Source organism: Cariama cristata, unplaced genomic scaffold (assembly GCF_000690535.1).
Source record: "Cariama cristata isolate BGI_N322 unplaced genomic scaffold, ASM69053v1 scaffold42665, whole genome shotgun sequence".
NCBI classification, from domain to species: domain Eukaryota; kingdom Metazoa; phylum Chordata; class Aves; order Cariamiformes; family Cariamidae; genus Cariama; species Cariama cristata.
Window position 1 is genome coordinate 1,746 of NW_009618906.1, and position 17,462 is coordinate 19,207.

The 17,462-nt window shown below is 39.3% G+C and overlaps 1 protein-coding gene across 1 annotated transcript; it reads right to left on the minus strand.

Annotated features, from left to right (window-relative positions):
• Nucleotides 1-1,678: 1,678 nt before the first annotated feature.
• Nucleotides 1,679-15,198, minus strand: UBXN2A (UBX domain protein 2A). Its single transcript, XM_009701034.1, has 6 exons — nucleotides 15,150-15,198; nucleotides 13,584-13,719; nucleotides 11,665-11,774; nucleotides 9,844-9,984; nucleotides 4,879-5,043; nucleotides 1,679-2,044 (listed from the first exon to the last, which is right to left on the minus strand). The coding sequence occupies exons 1-6, from the start codon at nucleotides 15,188-15,190 to the stop codon at nucleotides 1,756-1,758; spliced, it is 882 nt and encodes a 293-aa protein (XP_009699336.1). The 5' UTR covers nucleotides 15,191-15,198; the 3' UTR covers nucleotides 1,679-1,755.
• Nucleotides 15,199-17,462: the final 2,264 nt, after the last annotated feature.

Here is a 17,462-nt window from a genome sequence, read left to right on the forward strand (position 1 = left end):
ACAATCAAGCATATGAGGTTTTCTAATAGTTTTATATTAAGACAAATTCAAAAGCACTGATTAATAAAATTCACTCTTCAGGGAGCTCTGCAAACTGAGGGCTGGATCTGTGTAGGTGTCGGCTCTTCAATTTTAGTAGTGGATTTGTCTGCACGTTTCTGCCTACTACAAGAGATCTGGTAGGCTTTTCATACAGTACAGGAGTCAGTGCAAGGGCAAAGAAAATTTAGTTGTATTACTTGCTACATAAACTTGAATGACACAGTAGCACATCAAGTTTATAGCACTGAAAACAGTTAACTGCATAGTTTTCAGAGATTTGCTTTCTGAATACATTAAATCGATTTTTGTGCAGTTGACTTTCATTTTGCTGCCCTCAAACATACCAGGTGAGATGCTGAAGCAAAACAGTTTTACATCCCCAGGACTGAAGTAAGCATATCCCCAGTCTGAAGTAACACAACTTTTAGACAGAATTCGAGTCACTCCAATTAAGTAATTTACTATTTAGAATAAACCCAGAAAATCCCAAGCCCATCTTTCATTCAACCACACAAAAGAAGTACAACCCCAACAATCATCCATTTGCGTAGCTAGCACAAACTAGTCACACCCATTGAAAGCCCCAGGATAAGTCTTACCTAAAGGCTCCAATTCCGTTCACAAACCCACATGCTACTTAGCAAACACAGTACAAAATATTTAGTCTTTATGTTGATTTCTCCTTTAGCAAAACATGGAATGGTTGGCTACAATTTTATGCCTCAAGTACATGAATAGCAAAGGAAAAGATTTGGATGGAAATGGGGCAGAGGAGAGGGCAAGAAACCTGTTTTCAAAAAAGGATTTTTAACACCTTTGAAACGTGGCCACATGCAATTAGTGTCTCAATCAGCTGGGCAGTTCAGGACAGAGGCAGATATACAGTACAAAACCAACTGTGTCCCTCTAAGCCACTGGTCCTGTATGGTAATCTCCAGAAAAGCTGAAGTTTTTGTGTGACAAGGCTAAAAGTGGATCTCTATCCTAATGAGCTAGGTAGTTTAACATCACCCCATCTGTAAGACACCCGTAGCAGCACAAAAGAGGCAGAAACCACTTCAACCATTGGTAATAACAATTCCTTCAGAGCTCACTTTGAGGCACTTCATATGCAGTATGCACCAGACTATCTCATTTCTGTCTTACCACACATGCACCTACCACCATGTGACAGAACATTACATTGCAGATCTTGTCATAAAAGTTAAATCCTGAAGATACTGATATTGACAATTTTCAACTTAGCTAAGAGTTCAAATGTGAGCTTCCCTGCAGCATCTGTTGCCTAAAAGTTACTGTGAGAACGCAAACTACAGCAGCTTACACCAAAATGTACGTGAAACCAATCACTTCAGTTTCACTTTAGTCCAAAGTGCAAAAATAAATACTATTTCTCCTTAAAAGGTGCTATCAGTAGTAATTAAGCCTGAGAACTGTTCCACCTAAATACACTCATTAAAGAACAAAGCAGCTTTCTACCCAAGGAAATTCTAAGGATGACCTGGTGGTGCAGTTACCTCTGCTACGTTATATAGCCAGGCTGTGACCACCAAATTTAGTTGAAAATACTTCTATTATAGCAGATGATAGCACAGCACACATTTTGCTCTCTAAGAGCACCGTACTGGAGGATGAGAGTGCATTCAGATATTGCTGGTTACTTTTTTGGTTTTTTCTAGTTCCACCTGTATGTAGTTTTTGGCCAGTTAAAAGCTAATTTAATCTTGTACTTTTGATAGCGCTCTTTTGCTTATTCTTGGGCTGTCCATTAGGTGTAGCAGCATTTTTATAGTCGTCGTCAGGTGCTTTTGTCACTAACAGTCTGAAAGGTTCAGTTGTTTTCCGAAGTCTCTGAACAACAACAGCATTTTGCAACTTTGCTTCTTCTAGTGTGAGTGTCTCGTCTCGCAGCTCTCGAAATGGCAGCGAAGTAGTCAGTGTGAAGGAAACACTTCCCTCTGATCCTTGATACTTTGTTATGAAGTCTCTGACATGGCTTATTCTGAGAAGAAACAAAGAAAACTCAGCGTTAAAGCACTCCAATCGCAACACAGACCATATGTACAACACACACAGCCGCCACAAGAAGAGAATGACAGACCCACTTCCTGTAATAGCTGATAGTATAGAAATGGAGGAGTATCGATGGGGTAGTATCCTCAAGTGCCTGATCCACTTGAGAGGCAAGGACCAAGGTTTGCATGCTCTGAGAGCATTCCCAAGGGACAAAGGATGAGTATCTTATTCTGAGCACTCAAATGCTTCACTATGGCTCAGATGGTAGTTACACAAGCCTACTACTTCTTAACCAGCTGGTGGAGCTCCTCCCTGAGGTTTTTGTAGTCAAGAGCTAGAATAAAGATGACTCCAGCATGTGGTACATGTAGCAGAATCATAATAAAGGGTTTGCAAAACCTGTATGGATAGCTTATGAGTTAACCAGGTCTAAATATCGTCTGCCCTTCTATCAAAGCAGGTGCAGCAGTGAATTCATTACAGATTCAAGCTGCCTCTTCAGGTGTGAAGAACCTTGCAACAACTGAGCAAGGCAGAGATTTTGCTGTGGAAGAATCAGGATTGACCAATTTAATTAGAAAATGAAGATGACAGGATACATCTATACCAGTAAAATAACATAGTGTCAATGCCTGTTCTCTGATCCTGAGGGCAACTGGTAGACTCTGGATACTGGCAAATCATTAAACTCGTCCTTCCTCTCTGCCATGCACAAGGGAGCCATGGGGTTTACTGCCTCCTGGGAATGGTCTGTGATCTGAGCGAACATCTGAACCAAGGATAGATATTGTTTGAGAAAGTGCTAGCTGGTTTGGGGGAAAGCCATCCTAACAGTTTAGCAGCACAGATGACCAAATCTTCATGCCTTAGCCATACTTACTAGGACAGATGCAGCCAATATCTAATTCCTGTGCAGGCAGGCCTCAATTAAGAGACAGTGCTTGGTCTTATAAGCCTATAGCCTGAAAAACCTCAGGCAGGAAGAAATTTTTAGTTGGACAGTTACAGGTGTCTACATGCATTATACCAAAGTTCATTGGGTCCCAAGAGCAACTCAGGCAATTAGCCACCAGCCATCTGCCTCAGGATGAACAAGCACCTTTCCAGGCTCCATAATCGATGCTCCAGGGTCACGCTAACTTAGCAACTGCTCAAGAAGGGACACAACTCGATTCAAGACACAGTTACGTGTGCTGTTCCTACAGCACTGCTCTGCTAGTTGCTTCACTCTCACATCTCCTCAATTCCCCATGCTGCAGTATTACAACGCTACCTGTACTTTTGCTCCAATGCTGTAACTTCAATCTGCCACCAGTAAGCAAGTCGTATCTAAAGCAGTAGTTACTGTGGCACATACACATTCTATCTGCAAAAGGGTGAAAGTAATCAATTTATCTGGGCACTGCAATATATATGTTACAGGTTATTTACCTATAGTTTAATTAACAAATAGTTAACTGTTTTCTGCTTCTCCACTGAAAGGAGTGCTATACACGCAGTCATAACACTTAAGGATATATACTCTAAAAGGATTTCCTCCATTTCTTATTAGGTCATACACAAATACTGTATACAAGACGAACATGCTGGTCTTGTGGCAAAAGGATATGTAATGATGGAATATTTATTTCAAGAAAAGCATTGCATCAGTAAGGTCATTGTTCTGCTTATCTCAGACTTTCTTTTCCCTCCAAAAGCACTTAGCAGATGTTCAAACTGCTATTTACCATGAAGACAAAAAGCTTCTAAATATACTTAAATCTGTGAAACCTGGAATAATTAAGATATTAAACCCTCCCACGAAGTATTTTTAATTAAAATAGCAATTGACCCTTCAGTAGTACAGCACAACAGTGTTTCAGTTCATAACTCAGGCCACTGACAGCAATAAATTAGTAGAAGTTAGAGAAAAAGTTAGTCATTAACCTTCAACAGCTCAGCTTTTCTTCTGACCAGCCACAAAGACATACACAGTTTATCTTGACAGCAGCCTAGGTTGTATTAAGTCTATGATCACTTCAAATTGCTTCACAGAGAAGCACAGGCAACATATCCTGTCCATATGATGTGACTGTATAGTACTGGAGTAGTTTCTCAAATTACAAATTTGAGAAAGGTCTCTAAAGACAGTATCTCTACAATTTAATGTTAAACAGTTAATCCTACTTTCTCAAAGCTCCTGCATACATATGCTGTGCTGACACCTTCTGAGGTTATCCCCATTTGTAAGGCTCTTTGGGAACTGGAAATTTTACTAATTAAGAATTAAACACATTGGACACATTCTATTCTGTCCACATTGACACACAGGTGATGAACCTCCCCTGCCTAGCACACAGACTCTGGCCCTCCCCAGAGATTTCTCTGGCTCAACTTTAAGTCACATCCTCCAGCTCCCAGCTGTGGTGCTGTCTATGCACAACGACTAGCAGGCTTTTTACTAAGCAATTTGCTCCAGATGTAGTCATTTTGTGAGAGATCTGTCATCTTAAAAGATGTTTCCTCTAGTAGGGAGCAATACATACACCTTAATTTCCACTAACGTACAAAGAACTCCTATCATGTCCTCAGATTTTCATTTATGCTCAGTTATGTGCTGACTATTAACATCAGTTCACATTCCTCTTACGCTCCTCTCATCAGCCAAAAGACTTCTCAAAATTTGAAAGAAGGTTTTCTATATACAGCTGAACAGCAGTCCAATGTTAAGTGAACTGAGGAGGTAGATTATTCGCAGAAATTAGAGACTTATCATGCGTACAGGCATATGAGAAACAGTTCAGATGCAAATATATATGACGGTGCTAAAATAAATCTTACCTGTGAGAAACATTGAATTTCTGAATTATTCTTTCCCCATCAGCTAACCAGATCTGGATGTTAGTGATAGGCTCCAAATCATTTAAGGGCACTAAAGGCAGGTGTCTTTTGTTGTCAGGTACTTGATGATCATCTCTTACTTTAGAGATTATCCTCGGAGTAGCACTGAAAAGCAAAGCCATACAAGGTTATGCCTTCCGTGTACACATGTAAGCTTGAACCTCCCTCCAGACCTCTGTCTCTGGAGCTTTCTGCCCTGTATCAGGGTGCATTGATGACTTCTGTTTTTCATATTCCTAAATATAGGAATACTGACATAAATGTCAGCCTTTTTTTTTTTTTTTAACTGCATGTCAATGCTTTCTCTTGAAGATTTCAACATGCTAAAGAATTTCAGTTTGCTCATGTTAAATACTTTTACAAGATGGAAGGGAACTTAAATATCAAAGGATTAAATATGAATACACAAGAGATTAAACAGTCTGAAGATTTTTCATGTTTTTGTATTCTAATCACATGGGTGAAATTTTAAGGGGTTTGAGTATTGAATTTAGCATACTCAATGTTAATTTTCACTGTAATGTGATTACAGTAATTCAATTTAACTGAACACTGTTAGCCTTGATTTAGACCCCAGCATCATCTATTTCAGCTTAGAAGCATTACTCATCTATCAGAAAAATTGACTTAATGTGAAAATCCAGGCTGATGCACACAGCACTTGGATTTTGTTTTTCTTCTAAGGCACTTTCAACAGCCGACCCTATCATCAGGGCAAAGATCCATAAAATGACTTGACAGAATACAGGGACCTCAGTCCAACTGTGTGGTCTTAAAAAAAAATTACTGGCAAAAATTTTTATTCTGAAGAAATGTCTAGAGCTTAGTGCTTCTTTCAGAAATAAGTTTGTTCAGCATGTACTGTTTCAGTCATCATAAAGGCCTGATCCAATGGGCATATCCTCAGCTCATGTGAGTATAATCAGATGTTTGCTTGCGAAACAACGGCAGTGATTTAAGGAGTTATCATTTCTTCTCTGAGCCTAGCTTTGGTCACTGACTACATGAACACTTCATGGTGGTTTGTGGAAAAGCTTTCTCTTTGCACAGAAAACTGATGAGTTACTGTTTGAGATACATGTCGGTAACAATGGTTATAGAACAGTCTTAAGAATACTACATCTGCTTTGCGGACAAAGCCCATCCTTGCATCCTTATGTTCTTGTACCTGTCTTAGTTTAATCATAAAGCAGAAAAGTCACGGCCAGTAGAGGCACTGTTTATTTCTTCCATTGAAACTCTGCAAAAAGAATGAGAATCGAGAAATCTCATTCTCAAGTGAGCAACGAGAGAGGTTCACTGCAACTGGAAGCAGATTACAGGCACAGAACTGACAGGTTTGCAATACCCAGAAATCAGCTGGGGCACAAGAACTTGGCACCAACAGATTCCAAGAATCACATCTGTAAAACATTCCGGTAATCCAAATACAGGTGACTTATTATCACCCACCTGCCTCCACTGATTCACTTATCTCATACCCAGCTTCTGTTCATGTTTGACCTAAACACAAAAGAAAACCTAATTGCCCTCCAGATCTGGAAAAAAAGCTTGAGCACCAGCAACGTAATGTTAAACAGTCTCAGGAGCAGAGCAAAAAAAAAAAACGTTCAAGTCATACTTCAATCCAGCAATGATCAGCTTTTGCTTGATCAGTGGCATTCAGTTTCAGGTTCAGACACTGAAGTATGAGCTAGCTGTCTCCAACAGAGCGGAGGCTGGAATGGCAGTCATCCACACAGCTGCCAGGTGTCTGGTTTAGCTTGGGCTCAACTACATTTTAGCCCATCAGTCACTGCCATAGTTTAGACAACTGTCTCAAACAGATACAGATTTTGGTGGTGTTCTCAAACCAACTTCCCTCATGGTCACATCTCAGAATTTGTGGTAGACACTAGAGATGATTCTTTCAGTAGCAAATATGTGTGAAAGTGAAGCCAACACATTAAGCAAAGCTGCAAGAGAAAGTTAGATCATCTATATTCACCAAGGTTTAAAGTATTTCCACACTTAGTAACTTTGCTCTTGTGGAACTGTCAGATAAAGCCATCTAGTGGTGGGAGCTTTGACTAAAGCCACAAACCAAGACTCTAAGTCTCTTATTAGCCTGAGATCAAAGCATTACCACCCCTTTTAAAGGCTTATTCCGTTTGTAAGATTATCAGAAGAAGATGTAAACTAAAGATCGAACACACATAAGAGCCTCCTGTCAATTTTCTATAAAGAAAAAGCCCAAGAGTTAGGTATCATGCCTTACCCTGACTAATGGTTAAGCAGATTGACACACAGTGTTTTATCCTAATGAGGCTATAGAGCAAGACCACTTTGCTACAAGGGATTTCAGTCAATAGTTTAATTAACATGCTTCTGAGGCAGTCTTTAAAATGCATTGATAAGCTTAATAGAAAAGTGCAGTTGCAAATCTTGTTATAATCCCAAACTATTAAATGCAGCTGAACCGTAGTAGATAAAACAGAATATACCCATTAGTTATACATGTTCTTAAGGTATATTGGAAAAGTCTGCGAAGTCTCATTTGTTTCTCCTGTACAACAAAAAGGGAAAGGATCAAGCTCATCTGAGTTATGTCAACAAACATATCTTTTCTAGTTCCTCCATTTTTCCTCCAACAAAAGTTTTAATGAGCCAGTTAACAGACCGATTGATAATGGCTCCTCCACCACATTATCCATCCATCTGGGAATACTAGCAGAAAATCTACAGACTATTAAAAAATATTTATTTGATAAGCAGAAGTTTAGATAGGTCATAAGCTGAAGTAAACTGCTCAGTCATTTGCCTCTCTCATTTCTGATTAAGTACACAAATGCAACTGTGGAAAGGGAGTTCTATAGTTTAAAACTTGTTACAGGTCTCAGGCAGCACTACTATTTCCCCACAAAGCTTTTCTGCTGAAAGAGTAGCATATGCATACAACGGACATTTATTCATATCAGGAAGTGAGCACTAGTTTATAGAGTAAGAGCACTTACAACTCATATTTCCAACATCAGCAAAAATATTTACTCATCTTTAAAGAAAAGGCTCTGATAGCACAGCACTGAATAGCCTAGCAAGAGTAGGGGAAAAAAAAAGAAAGCATTTTATCTAGTCCATAAAGTAAAAAAAAAAAAAAAAAAAATGCTGAAGGAAGTTGTAGGATGTCTCAGTGTACAAGACTAGTCAACCGAAATTCATACAATAGCATGTTTCCAGAACCTAACTCGCCTCTTGGGAAGCAAGATCATTACTTGCTGTAGGCATGACAGAGCATGACAAGCAACTGAACAACCTACCATTTAGCACTGGTTGGCAGCAGAAACTCAGCACAGTGAAGAGGTTTTTGCTTTTGCTATATACAGGTCTACTTGTAGATAAAATAAGGTTAAGTTCTTGACCCTCGTTTGCTCAGGATTTCAGTGCTACCAAAAGCAAGTCTTGCAGCATCTCATCCATCTCTCAAGGGAAGATTTTCCCTATTGACCCTATCTATTCAAGCATGTAGCAACTGAATGGACTGTGCTACAGAAACAGATGAAGCTGATAAAACAGATACTTGCTTCTCTGAAGCAGCCTGGAACAACTCATCCTTTACCCTTATCAGTCTCTTACCCTGCACATTATTATCTTCTTCCCCTGCCTCATCCCTTCCTACTTAGGTCACACTTTCTCTCAGCACAAGCACTGGGCCTTAGCAGCAAGCCCTTTCCATTTACCTGAAACAAGCTGTTCACCTAAGGTTTCACCACAGTCTACTAACCCCGTTCAGCAACCATCTGTGAAGGCTTCCAGTAGGCTCCTGGTCACTGAATATGTTCTGTTCCCTAGGCTGAAGTCTGCTTTTACAGGCACGTAAGTCTTACACAACGGGAATACGTGGAGCAGATCATTTGTCTGGAGCAAGCAAGAGTCACACGGATGAAATACATGAACTCCTGGCCTACAACAACCTTCCAAAATATAGTACTGTTTGGTTATAGATCAAGTCCAGTTTTAGCATTGGCATTAATGGCTGACACTCTCCACCCATGACAGTGTCATGGAGTAAAGGAAAGAACATCACTGTAACATGCTAAAATACCTTACTGCAATAAATGCATAGTTAAATAGTGAGAAATTTTAAAAGAATGCAAAATAACCTCATACTTCTCCAGTTCCCTTTATTGGACTGTCATACTCCCCTCTTCTCACTCAAGGTACTGCAAATACAGCTTTAAAAGAGATTTTCTCTTAAATCATAGATTAGAAGGGTTACAGCCTTTCAGCTGGAAACAGTTCTGCTAATATTGAGTCCTTGAACAAAGAAAGCCAACAGTATCCTGTCTGTATTAACAGGAGCACAGCCAGTATATTGTGGGAACCCATTATCCCCCATGCAACACTTGTTGGACACATCTAAATGCTGCATTCAGATTTGGGACCCAAAACAAGATATCAAACTGGAGCAAGTTTCAGAGAGGGCCACCAAGATAGCCAGAGGCTGTAGCATTTGCCCTGTTAAGAGAGGTTGGAGGACAGGGGCTTGTTCAGCCTGTGGATGAGATAGTGTTGCCGGGGGGACACCTAACAGCAGCCCAGCAGCATCTACAGGAGGTCATCAGGCTCTTCATGGTGGACATAAATTCAAACAAGAGACATTCAGACTGGATACAAGGAAAAATTTCTTTCCCATAAGGACAGTCCAGCACTGAAGTAGGCTGCACAGCTTCCACTCTTGCAAGGCTTCACGGCCCAACTGGATAAAAGCTTGAACAACCTCATCTGTCCCCACAGCTGACCCTGCTTGGAGCAGGAACTTGGATTAGAGAACTCCAGGGATCACTTCCAACCTGAGTTATGAGATCCTTTACCATAGGTACAGTTCCCCTTCAGCTACTCAATCATAGATCATGTCAGACTACTCACCTTCCTAATCTGTAGCCGTGTCCAGAAAAAGGATGAAACATTGGTTTTTTTGATGACAAATACACCTTATCTTTTTTGTCTTCCACTTTCACATCCAGCTCCTCCTTATCAAAAGCTTTTCGTAGCTCAAAAGGCAGTTCCCTTAAGAAAAAAATACACATCAGAAAAAGAACCATACTGTTTTCAGTATACAAAATAATGATTAATACCTGTTCTATGTTTATCCTTTCAAGGATGATGCTTTTTAAAAAAACCAAAACTTCACAAGTATTTACTAAGAGTTATGTTAAGTGCATGACATACAAAAAACTTCAAATTCCTGAACTGCAAATTAACTAGAAAGTGAACAATAAAAAAGAGACACCATCATGCAAGTTCTTAAACGATGTTCAGATTTACTCAGCAGTTACTACTCCAAAGCCCATGATGTGTAGGAAGTTCAGTATTGCCATATATTCCTGTAAAAGGCTCAATTATTTTATCCCCATAGTAAAACAAGAAGAAAAAAAAGACAACTGGCTTTTAAAGAGAAATAAGTGAGTTTACATACAATGTGTTTAATTGCAAATAAACATGAATCTCAGCTTTTAAAAATTACATCATCACTAATAATTACACTTTCGTGCAGTAACATCACCTCAGTAATGTTTTATTTGCATTAAGCAGAAAACAACAATGCCTTTGTCTACGAGCTCTGATGCAGATAGATTTTTCAGGTGGTGGGGCTCAGCTGGCACAAGGGCTGTACTAAGTGCTTCTCTACCATCAACAATTATGCAGAAACCATCTTGTAATTAGCATCTTCACAAGCAAACAGTGGAAGAAAGGTGGCAAACTTTTGATGCATGCATGCACACAAAGAAAGCAAAGGGCTTTCAACAGTGCAGTTAATTACTACTACAACTAACAGAGGTGACAGCCATAGAGAAGAAATACAGTGTAAAATTAGTATTTTTGCTGGGCTAGCAAAGTATGGAAAAGAAAATTCAACGGCTTAGTAATTTCACATACTTGAAAAGGAGTTATTATATTATATTCTCCTCTCCATTTGCATAGGGTGAGGAAACAGACTACAAATTAAAGGCTCAAAATTACACTGGTTTGTATGGTCAACCTGCCTTGTTAAAGCAACACTGCAAACACTAGCAGAAATCAGGATAGCATGCTAATTTTTAACAGAGGGATACAAGTAAGATTGCTATATACACACAGATCATAGAATGGTTTGGTTGGAAGGGACCTTAGAGATCATCTAGTTCCAACCTTCCTGCCATGGGCTGGGACACCTTCCACTAAACCAGGTTGCTCAAAGCCCCATCAAATGACTGAAATAGCAAGTTTGTACTAGGAAAAATGTCTGAAATTTAAGACTGATCAGAGTTTCTCAGTGATACATGCAGCAACGGTGCTCACTTAAGGCTTTTCATCAATAAAAAGAAAACAGAGACCATTAAAACAGAAATAGTCAACCACTTGTGCATCAAGTTCGTTAGTCAAACTACCATGGATCAGTAGCTCTTACTGGGCACTTTGATTTGTTTTTTTTTATTTTACTCTGCACCTGCTATGTCCCCTACCAACACTCACTTTTATCTGCTTCATCAGCAATTGTACCACTACTGCAACTGAAAGCTATATTAAACCTGTTGATGTTAAAACAGCCATTAGCATGGCAGGAACCAAGACAGGCAGTGGCCTACGCTCCTACAGGGATACTGCAGCACAGCAAAGCCAAGCAGCTATGTAAAAAATTTAGAGCATAAGTTAAGTGCTATCCAAAGCACATTAATTCAGGCTGATTAAAACACAAAACTCACCTACCCTTTTTTAATGGAGTCCAAGAACTGCTGGTTTGCAACATCAGTGTAGCTCCTAAGTTCACTGTCATTTACTGTAAACCCATTTTTCCAAAGTTTAATGATTACATCAACCTATAAAGTAATAACAATTCTCATTATAACACTGATGTAAAAACAGTTTGGGATACCCACAGTACCCTATGATTGTAAATCATCCATTGCATAGACTAAAAATACAGAGAGAAGGCTCACTATAATCTGTTTTGGTCCTGTGCCAACAGGCAGAGCAACTGCAAAGGGTAAGTGACATTTCTAAGTACCTTGTGTCAATCAGGGTTAGAAATAAACCTTTCCCCAACCATTTTGCTCTCCCAGGTCAAGAACACGCCTTCAATTCAGCAGGGAGGAACAAAAGGAAAAAAAAAAAAAAAAAGAGAGCTGGAAGATCCCAGGCAGCTGCAACTCTTCAAGACCTACTTTGAGAGCACACATGCCTGGTGCTGGAACACTAACTACTAGAATAGTCCAGCTGGGGATTCATTAGGTTAAAGCCTTGTTCTGATCATTCAGGAGGATTTTCTGAAAGTAAGGCATTGAGATAATGCGTGCAGAAGGCCTTCACTCAGGAAATGCAGCAAGAATCAGAAAATTTACTTTCAGACCATCATTCATTTATGTTGCCCTAGAATTCCTGGGTATATTCAAAACCTTGGTGTTAGGGGAAGAAAAAAAAAAATTCTCAGTAATTCACTAACTTTGCCAGAGAACATCCATTACTTGTAACCTTCACACTGTTCACTGAAATCTCTCCAACTTTAACATGGATATATTTGTGATTGCATTTTCATACTTATGCATCATGCCATTTAAGGAAGCAGGTCTGATCCCTGAAATAACCTTGCCTTGACGGATACTTGGCCACATGTGAGATATATGAAGCATGTACAAATGTAGAATTCACCTCAGCTGGAAATTAGTTTGAACTAGGCTTGATGGTACTTGACAATTTTCTCTTTTTTTTTTTTCTTTTTTGCAGTTTGACTTGTTGGAAGATGATTGCCACATGAATACATAGCAAGTGCAAACTGCTGAATGAAATGCCTTCTCTTTTGGTTGGGTAATCTGTCAAAAAAGTATATAGCACTCAGAAAGATTAGATTCCTTTAGAAAGCCTTGTGTCTCATGGCACCAATGCATATGAAAGGAGTTCTCATCATGGGAAGGTTCCTCTACAGTGAACCAGTATGCAAGTTCAACATGGACTAATTATTCCACACCAACTTCCCATTTAGACGTTGACACAAGTACCGCTGTGGAATACTAGTTCAGAACAGCAATTTGAAGTATTGCTCCTGACACTCCTTTTCACCCATGCTCAGCTGGGGACCCAATTTCCAGCAATGCCCACTCCAAATTTCTCCTTGACATCTTTGTTCTACATGACCTCTTCTCCAGCCCTTTACCAGTCTCTGGGGAGTAACAGAAAAACAGGAAAGGACAGAATCACTGAGATACAAAGCCATACTAAACATCCCACTGCTACCACAACTATACAAATGAGAGCAAATGAAAAAAATTCAGACTACGCCTCTGCATATAAAGACTGGAATTCTTTAAAAAACTACTTATGTAATAGTAGCTGTCATTCCTTGCACCTCATGATCAGCTCACTCTCCTTACTAATAAAGCAGAACTGCATTAGCCAGTGCCAGCATAAGCCCTAGAACAATGCTAAAACCACTATAAAATAGTAAGAGCCAGAAGTACAGAAGCATAAGCCTGGTTGAGTAAAATGGGAGATTGTTCCTACTGCTGTCTGAATCCTGTGTGCCTTTATTTGCAGATACACTGCCTAAGACTGCTGGGCTTCTTGAATTTGTTTTCCAGAGTACTCCTGGAATGCTATATGTTAAACGTGAGTATTTTTTCTTCACCGCCTACCTGGTCCTTGACTGTAGCTGGGGGCATACATATAGCACCAACTTTCTGAGCTTCTTCAAAAAGGTTATCTACAAAGTAGTCACAGCTTTGTTCTGTACCATTCAAAATCTGATCATTGGTTGCTGATTTACACATCCTGCAGAACAAAGACATAAGTAAAAATGATGCCTCAGAGAACACATTAGAAGACAAGCAGTTACCCTACAAGTTCAGTACCAAGAGGTGTAAAAGGCATGCTCCCCCGCATTCAGCTTACTTGGTTGTTATGTCAAGTCAACCTTGCATTGTGCCTCTTCTAGAAACTTCGTACAAATCTCTAACTGCTACTATTTGCACTTTAGAAGCACAAGTTAAAGAATGATAATAGAAAATGTGAATTCATGTATGCAGGATCTTCTAAACTGGGTATCAGAGCAAGGAATGCAATTTACGTGATTCATACTTCTAATTCAGACCATCAAACATTTAACTGCACACCAACTAAAGGCCTTCCTTAAAGCATTTTCATGATACAGGCTTGGGTGACTTCCTTTGCCATAAGTTTTAAAAACCAGATACAAGAAAATTGCCTTAGGATTTACTACCCGACCCCGACTTCAACATCCCCATTCCCAGCCCCACCACACAGCCACCATTACTGTCTTCAAAAGTACAGTAGAGAAACTTGTTCTTAAGTGACTCAACACCACTTCAGCATACTGAAGAAATACAATAGAAGGCTTCAATACTGTGGAAACTGCCAGAGCATTAAAAAAGATGCACCAACCACATCTTTTTATGTAACATTATATATGTGACAGCTGTTTCTGTTAGATTTTCACCAATCAAAACGCAGAAATATGCAGCCTGAATGAATTATTATCTTTCAGTTTAGGTTCTTTCCATAATAAGAGGATTATGCAGCTTTTGGTAAACATCACAGGAGTTATTCCTATTGGAGATTCAGAAAAGTCTATTTTAAGCAATTCGGGAAAAAAAAATCCCAGCTCTTGAAAAATATCCAGATTTACATAAAACTCTGCATTCAAGGGCAGCAATGCTTACTTGAATGGTAATTAGATATATTTGCATAAAAAGGAATTGTCTGCAGTCCATCTATGCAACCCCAAGAATCCCTACAGATTAACGTCTTTAAACAAAAGAAAAACTTAACAACATTAAAGAAGAAATTTCAAAAGCATGCCGTCCCCATTTTAGTTTTCTAATAGAACAAAAGAAACTTGAAGCGTTAATCTAAGTATTCACTATGCTTTACCTCAGAAACATAACTGAAAAACCAAACACCTCCATATCAAATGTAGAGGTGCACACTGAGTTAGCAATTTGTAAGGCTGTCTTTTTATTTTAAACAAAAATATTTACACAGCTTCTTGTATCTATGAAACATTTCAGCTATGTGAAAAATCTTAAACTTTTTTTTTTTAAACTTCAGTATATGTGGAGCAGGTGAATACAGAAAAAAATTTCAAATTAAAAAATTTAACAAGTTTGAAGAGTGGTGACAGAACACACAAACAGCAATATGAAAGGAACAGGAAAAAGGGGGAGGGGGGAACCAGCACCTACCATTCTTTCTTTACAGTTTTGATATTGTCCATGTCTTTCATTCTGGTGCTTCGCCTAATTACAAGAAGAAGATACTTTTAAAAAACCAAAACAAACCAAGCATACAAAATGCCCAGCACACTTTGCCTCCTTTTGTAGCTGAAACCTTCTATAGTTTTTTCTGTGTTGATAGTACATTTAAGGAGAAACCTCAACCTCCCTCCCACCAAGTCTCCAGATGGTTCTTTGTTTTCCTGCAGTTTCTAATTTAATGACACATGAACCATGCATCAGTTTCAGATGTTCAAAAATATTACCTTTTCATAAATCCACAAAATAAATTCTGCAATAATAATGTGAATTAAAATACATGCCCATACTTACGCTAGGCAAGGAAAAACTATCACATTCCTTTTCCGAGGGCGTGATTTAAACTCTCCTGATTTTTCACAACACTATGAGGCTGCTGCAGAAAAACTGTACTGCCACTGCAGGCATTCTAATGACCTTCACCTTAGTGTGCGTTATTGAAAGGTGCAAGATTTGTCAAGTGCTTCCTCCTATCATACCTCAACATACTGGTGCAGCATCCCAGAAACTGTGAATTATAATTTCTGGTGTACTGTTTAGCTGGAAAAAAAAAAATCCTGGATTTGCAAGTACTAAATATACTACAGGATTAGTCTGCTGAGTCAAAAGAAATTAAGAATACCATGCCGATCTCATTACACTCACTTCTGAACTCTCTGAAAAAAGTTACAGAAAGTCACAAAAAAAGTGGAGACTCCCCAAACCATCGTTCACTCTAAAAGTCACTCTAAAATTAGACAAGCCCCCAGGAGAACAGAAATCTTAAATTGCAATTGTGTTTAAAGAGTTATTCCTGAAGACCACTATGTACAGGTTACACAGATGATGTTCTGTTCCTGGCGGGTTTGGGACCAAGTCATGACATTATGCATGGCTTTTAGAGACCAAACTAAGCAGTGACAGCCATCATACTCCTGAAGAAGTAGTATGCACAGCAAGACTGAAATAAATTTTAAGTGGTCTCAACATCTAATTTAACAAGGTGAGGAGGTTAAGGGGAAACAACATTCACTGCAGAACTAACAAAAAAAAAACAACAAACCACCATTCAGTTATTCCATACCAATTCATGTTCCTCAGGAGGTTGATATTGGTATTCTTGCATCTTGAAAGTTAAATCTTTGTGCGACACATTCTGTAGAAATGCATATAAGCCTTCAGAAAACCCCCATAACGATCAAAAAGATTCAGTCAGTATGTCCGTAACAGGTTTTAAAGTTCAGGTAGCCTTCAACTGAACTGATGCTGTACACATTAGGTCAAAACATTATACTTAGCACATCTTTGACATCTCACACAAGATGCGGTACAGTTTTGGCTCCCTGCCTCGCCCCCCCGCCCCCAGATGTTCCGCCAGAGCACTATATATATATGTCAGGCAAGCCTGTGCTGGTACATTATGACCTTATCAGTGAATCTGATCACTGTACTTGGAAAAAAACAACTTTCAGTATCAAGTAAGCATAGTGAATTTAAGAGTGCTTAAAAATCATAATTTGCCAACCTTTTCCCAAATTAAGTTTTAACACACTTTAGCACAAAGTAATTTTATGTTTTGTGTCAATGTGCTTATCTTCTAATCTTTCACTATTTAACAGACTCCTCCCCAAAGCGACAAGATCCACCTCCAGCCATCTGCTTTTGTTGATTCTCTGTGACTTGCCAGAGCTGTTAAAAAGAGACAGACACAATGAAGCAGCTCTTCAAATTAATTCTTTTGCTACATTAGACTGGCCTCAAATGTGCATGAATAGTACCGGAGACTGGTCAGCTGTGAAAGCCGCTGTTCCTTCTGAAGTACAACAGCAATTACACTTAGAAGAAATGTTTGTGTTAATACAAGGTAAAGAAACCAGCCTATACAGCATGTTGACGTTTATTATGGCCAAAAAGCCATGAGGAGATAGCGATCAGACTGCACTGCAAGCACTTTAGCTCAGCAAGCCAACCCAACGAGCACAACCAACCTCTCCCACCAACTTCTGACAGACATCCCCAGATGTCACTTAAAACATTAAGAGTTTTGGTCCATATTTTTTGTGTCCATCATAAAAAGTATCACAGAACTGAACTTCCACCTCTGGAAATTAAAACATAGGAAGAAGCTGAAGCTGCCAGCGGCCCACCACAGCTACATCTGTTAACTGTGGTACGTCACCCCTGGCCTTTCCCCGCACAGATCAGCTTCTCCCGCCTCAAGGGCTCTCCGCGCCCCCCGAGGCTCCATCCCTGCGAGTGGCTCCC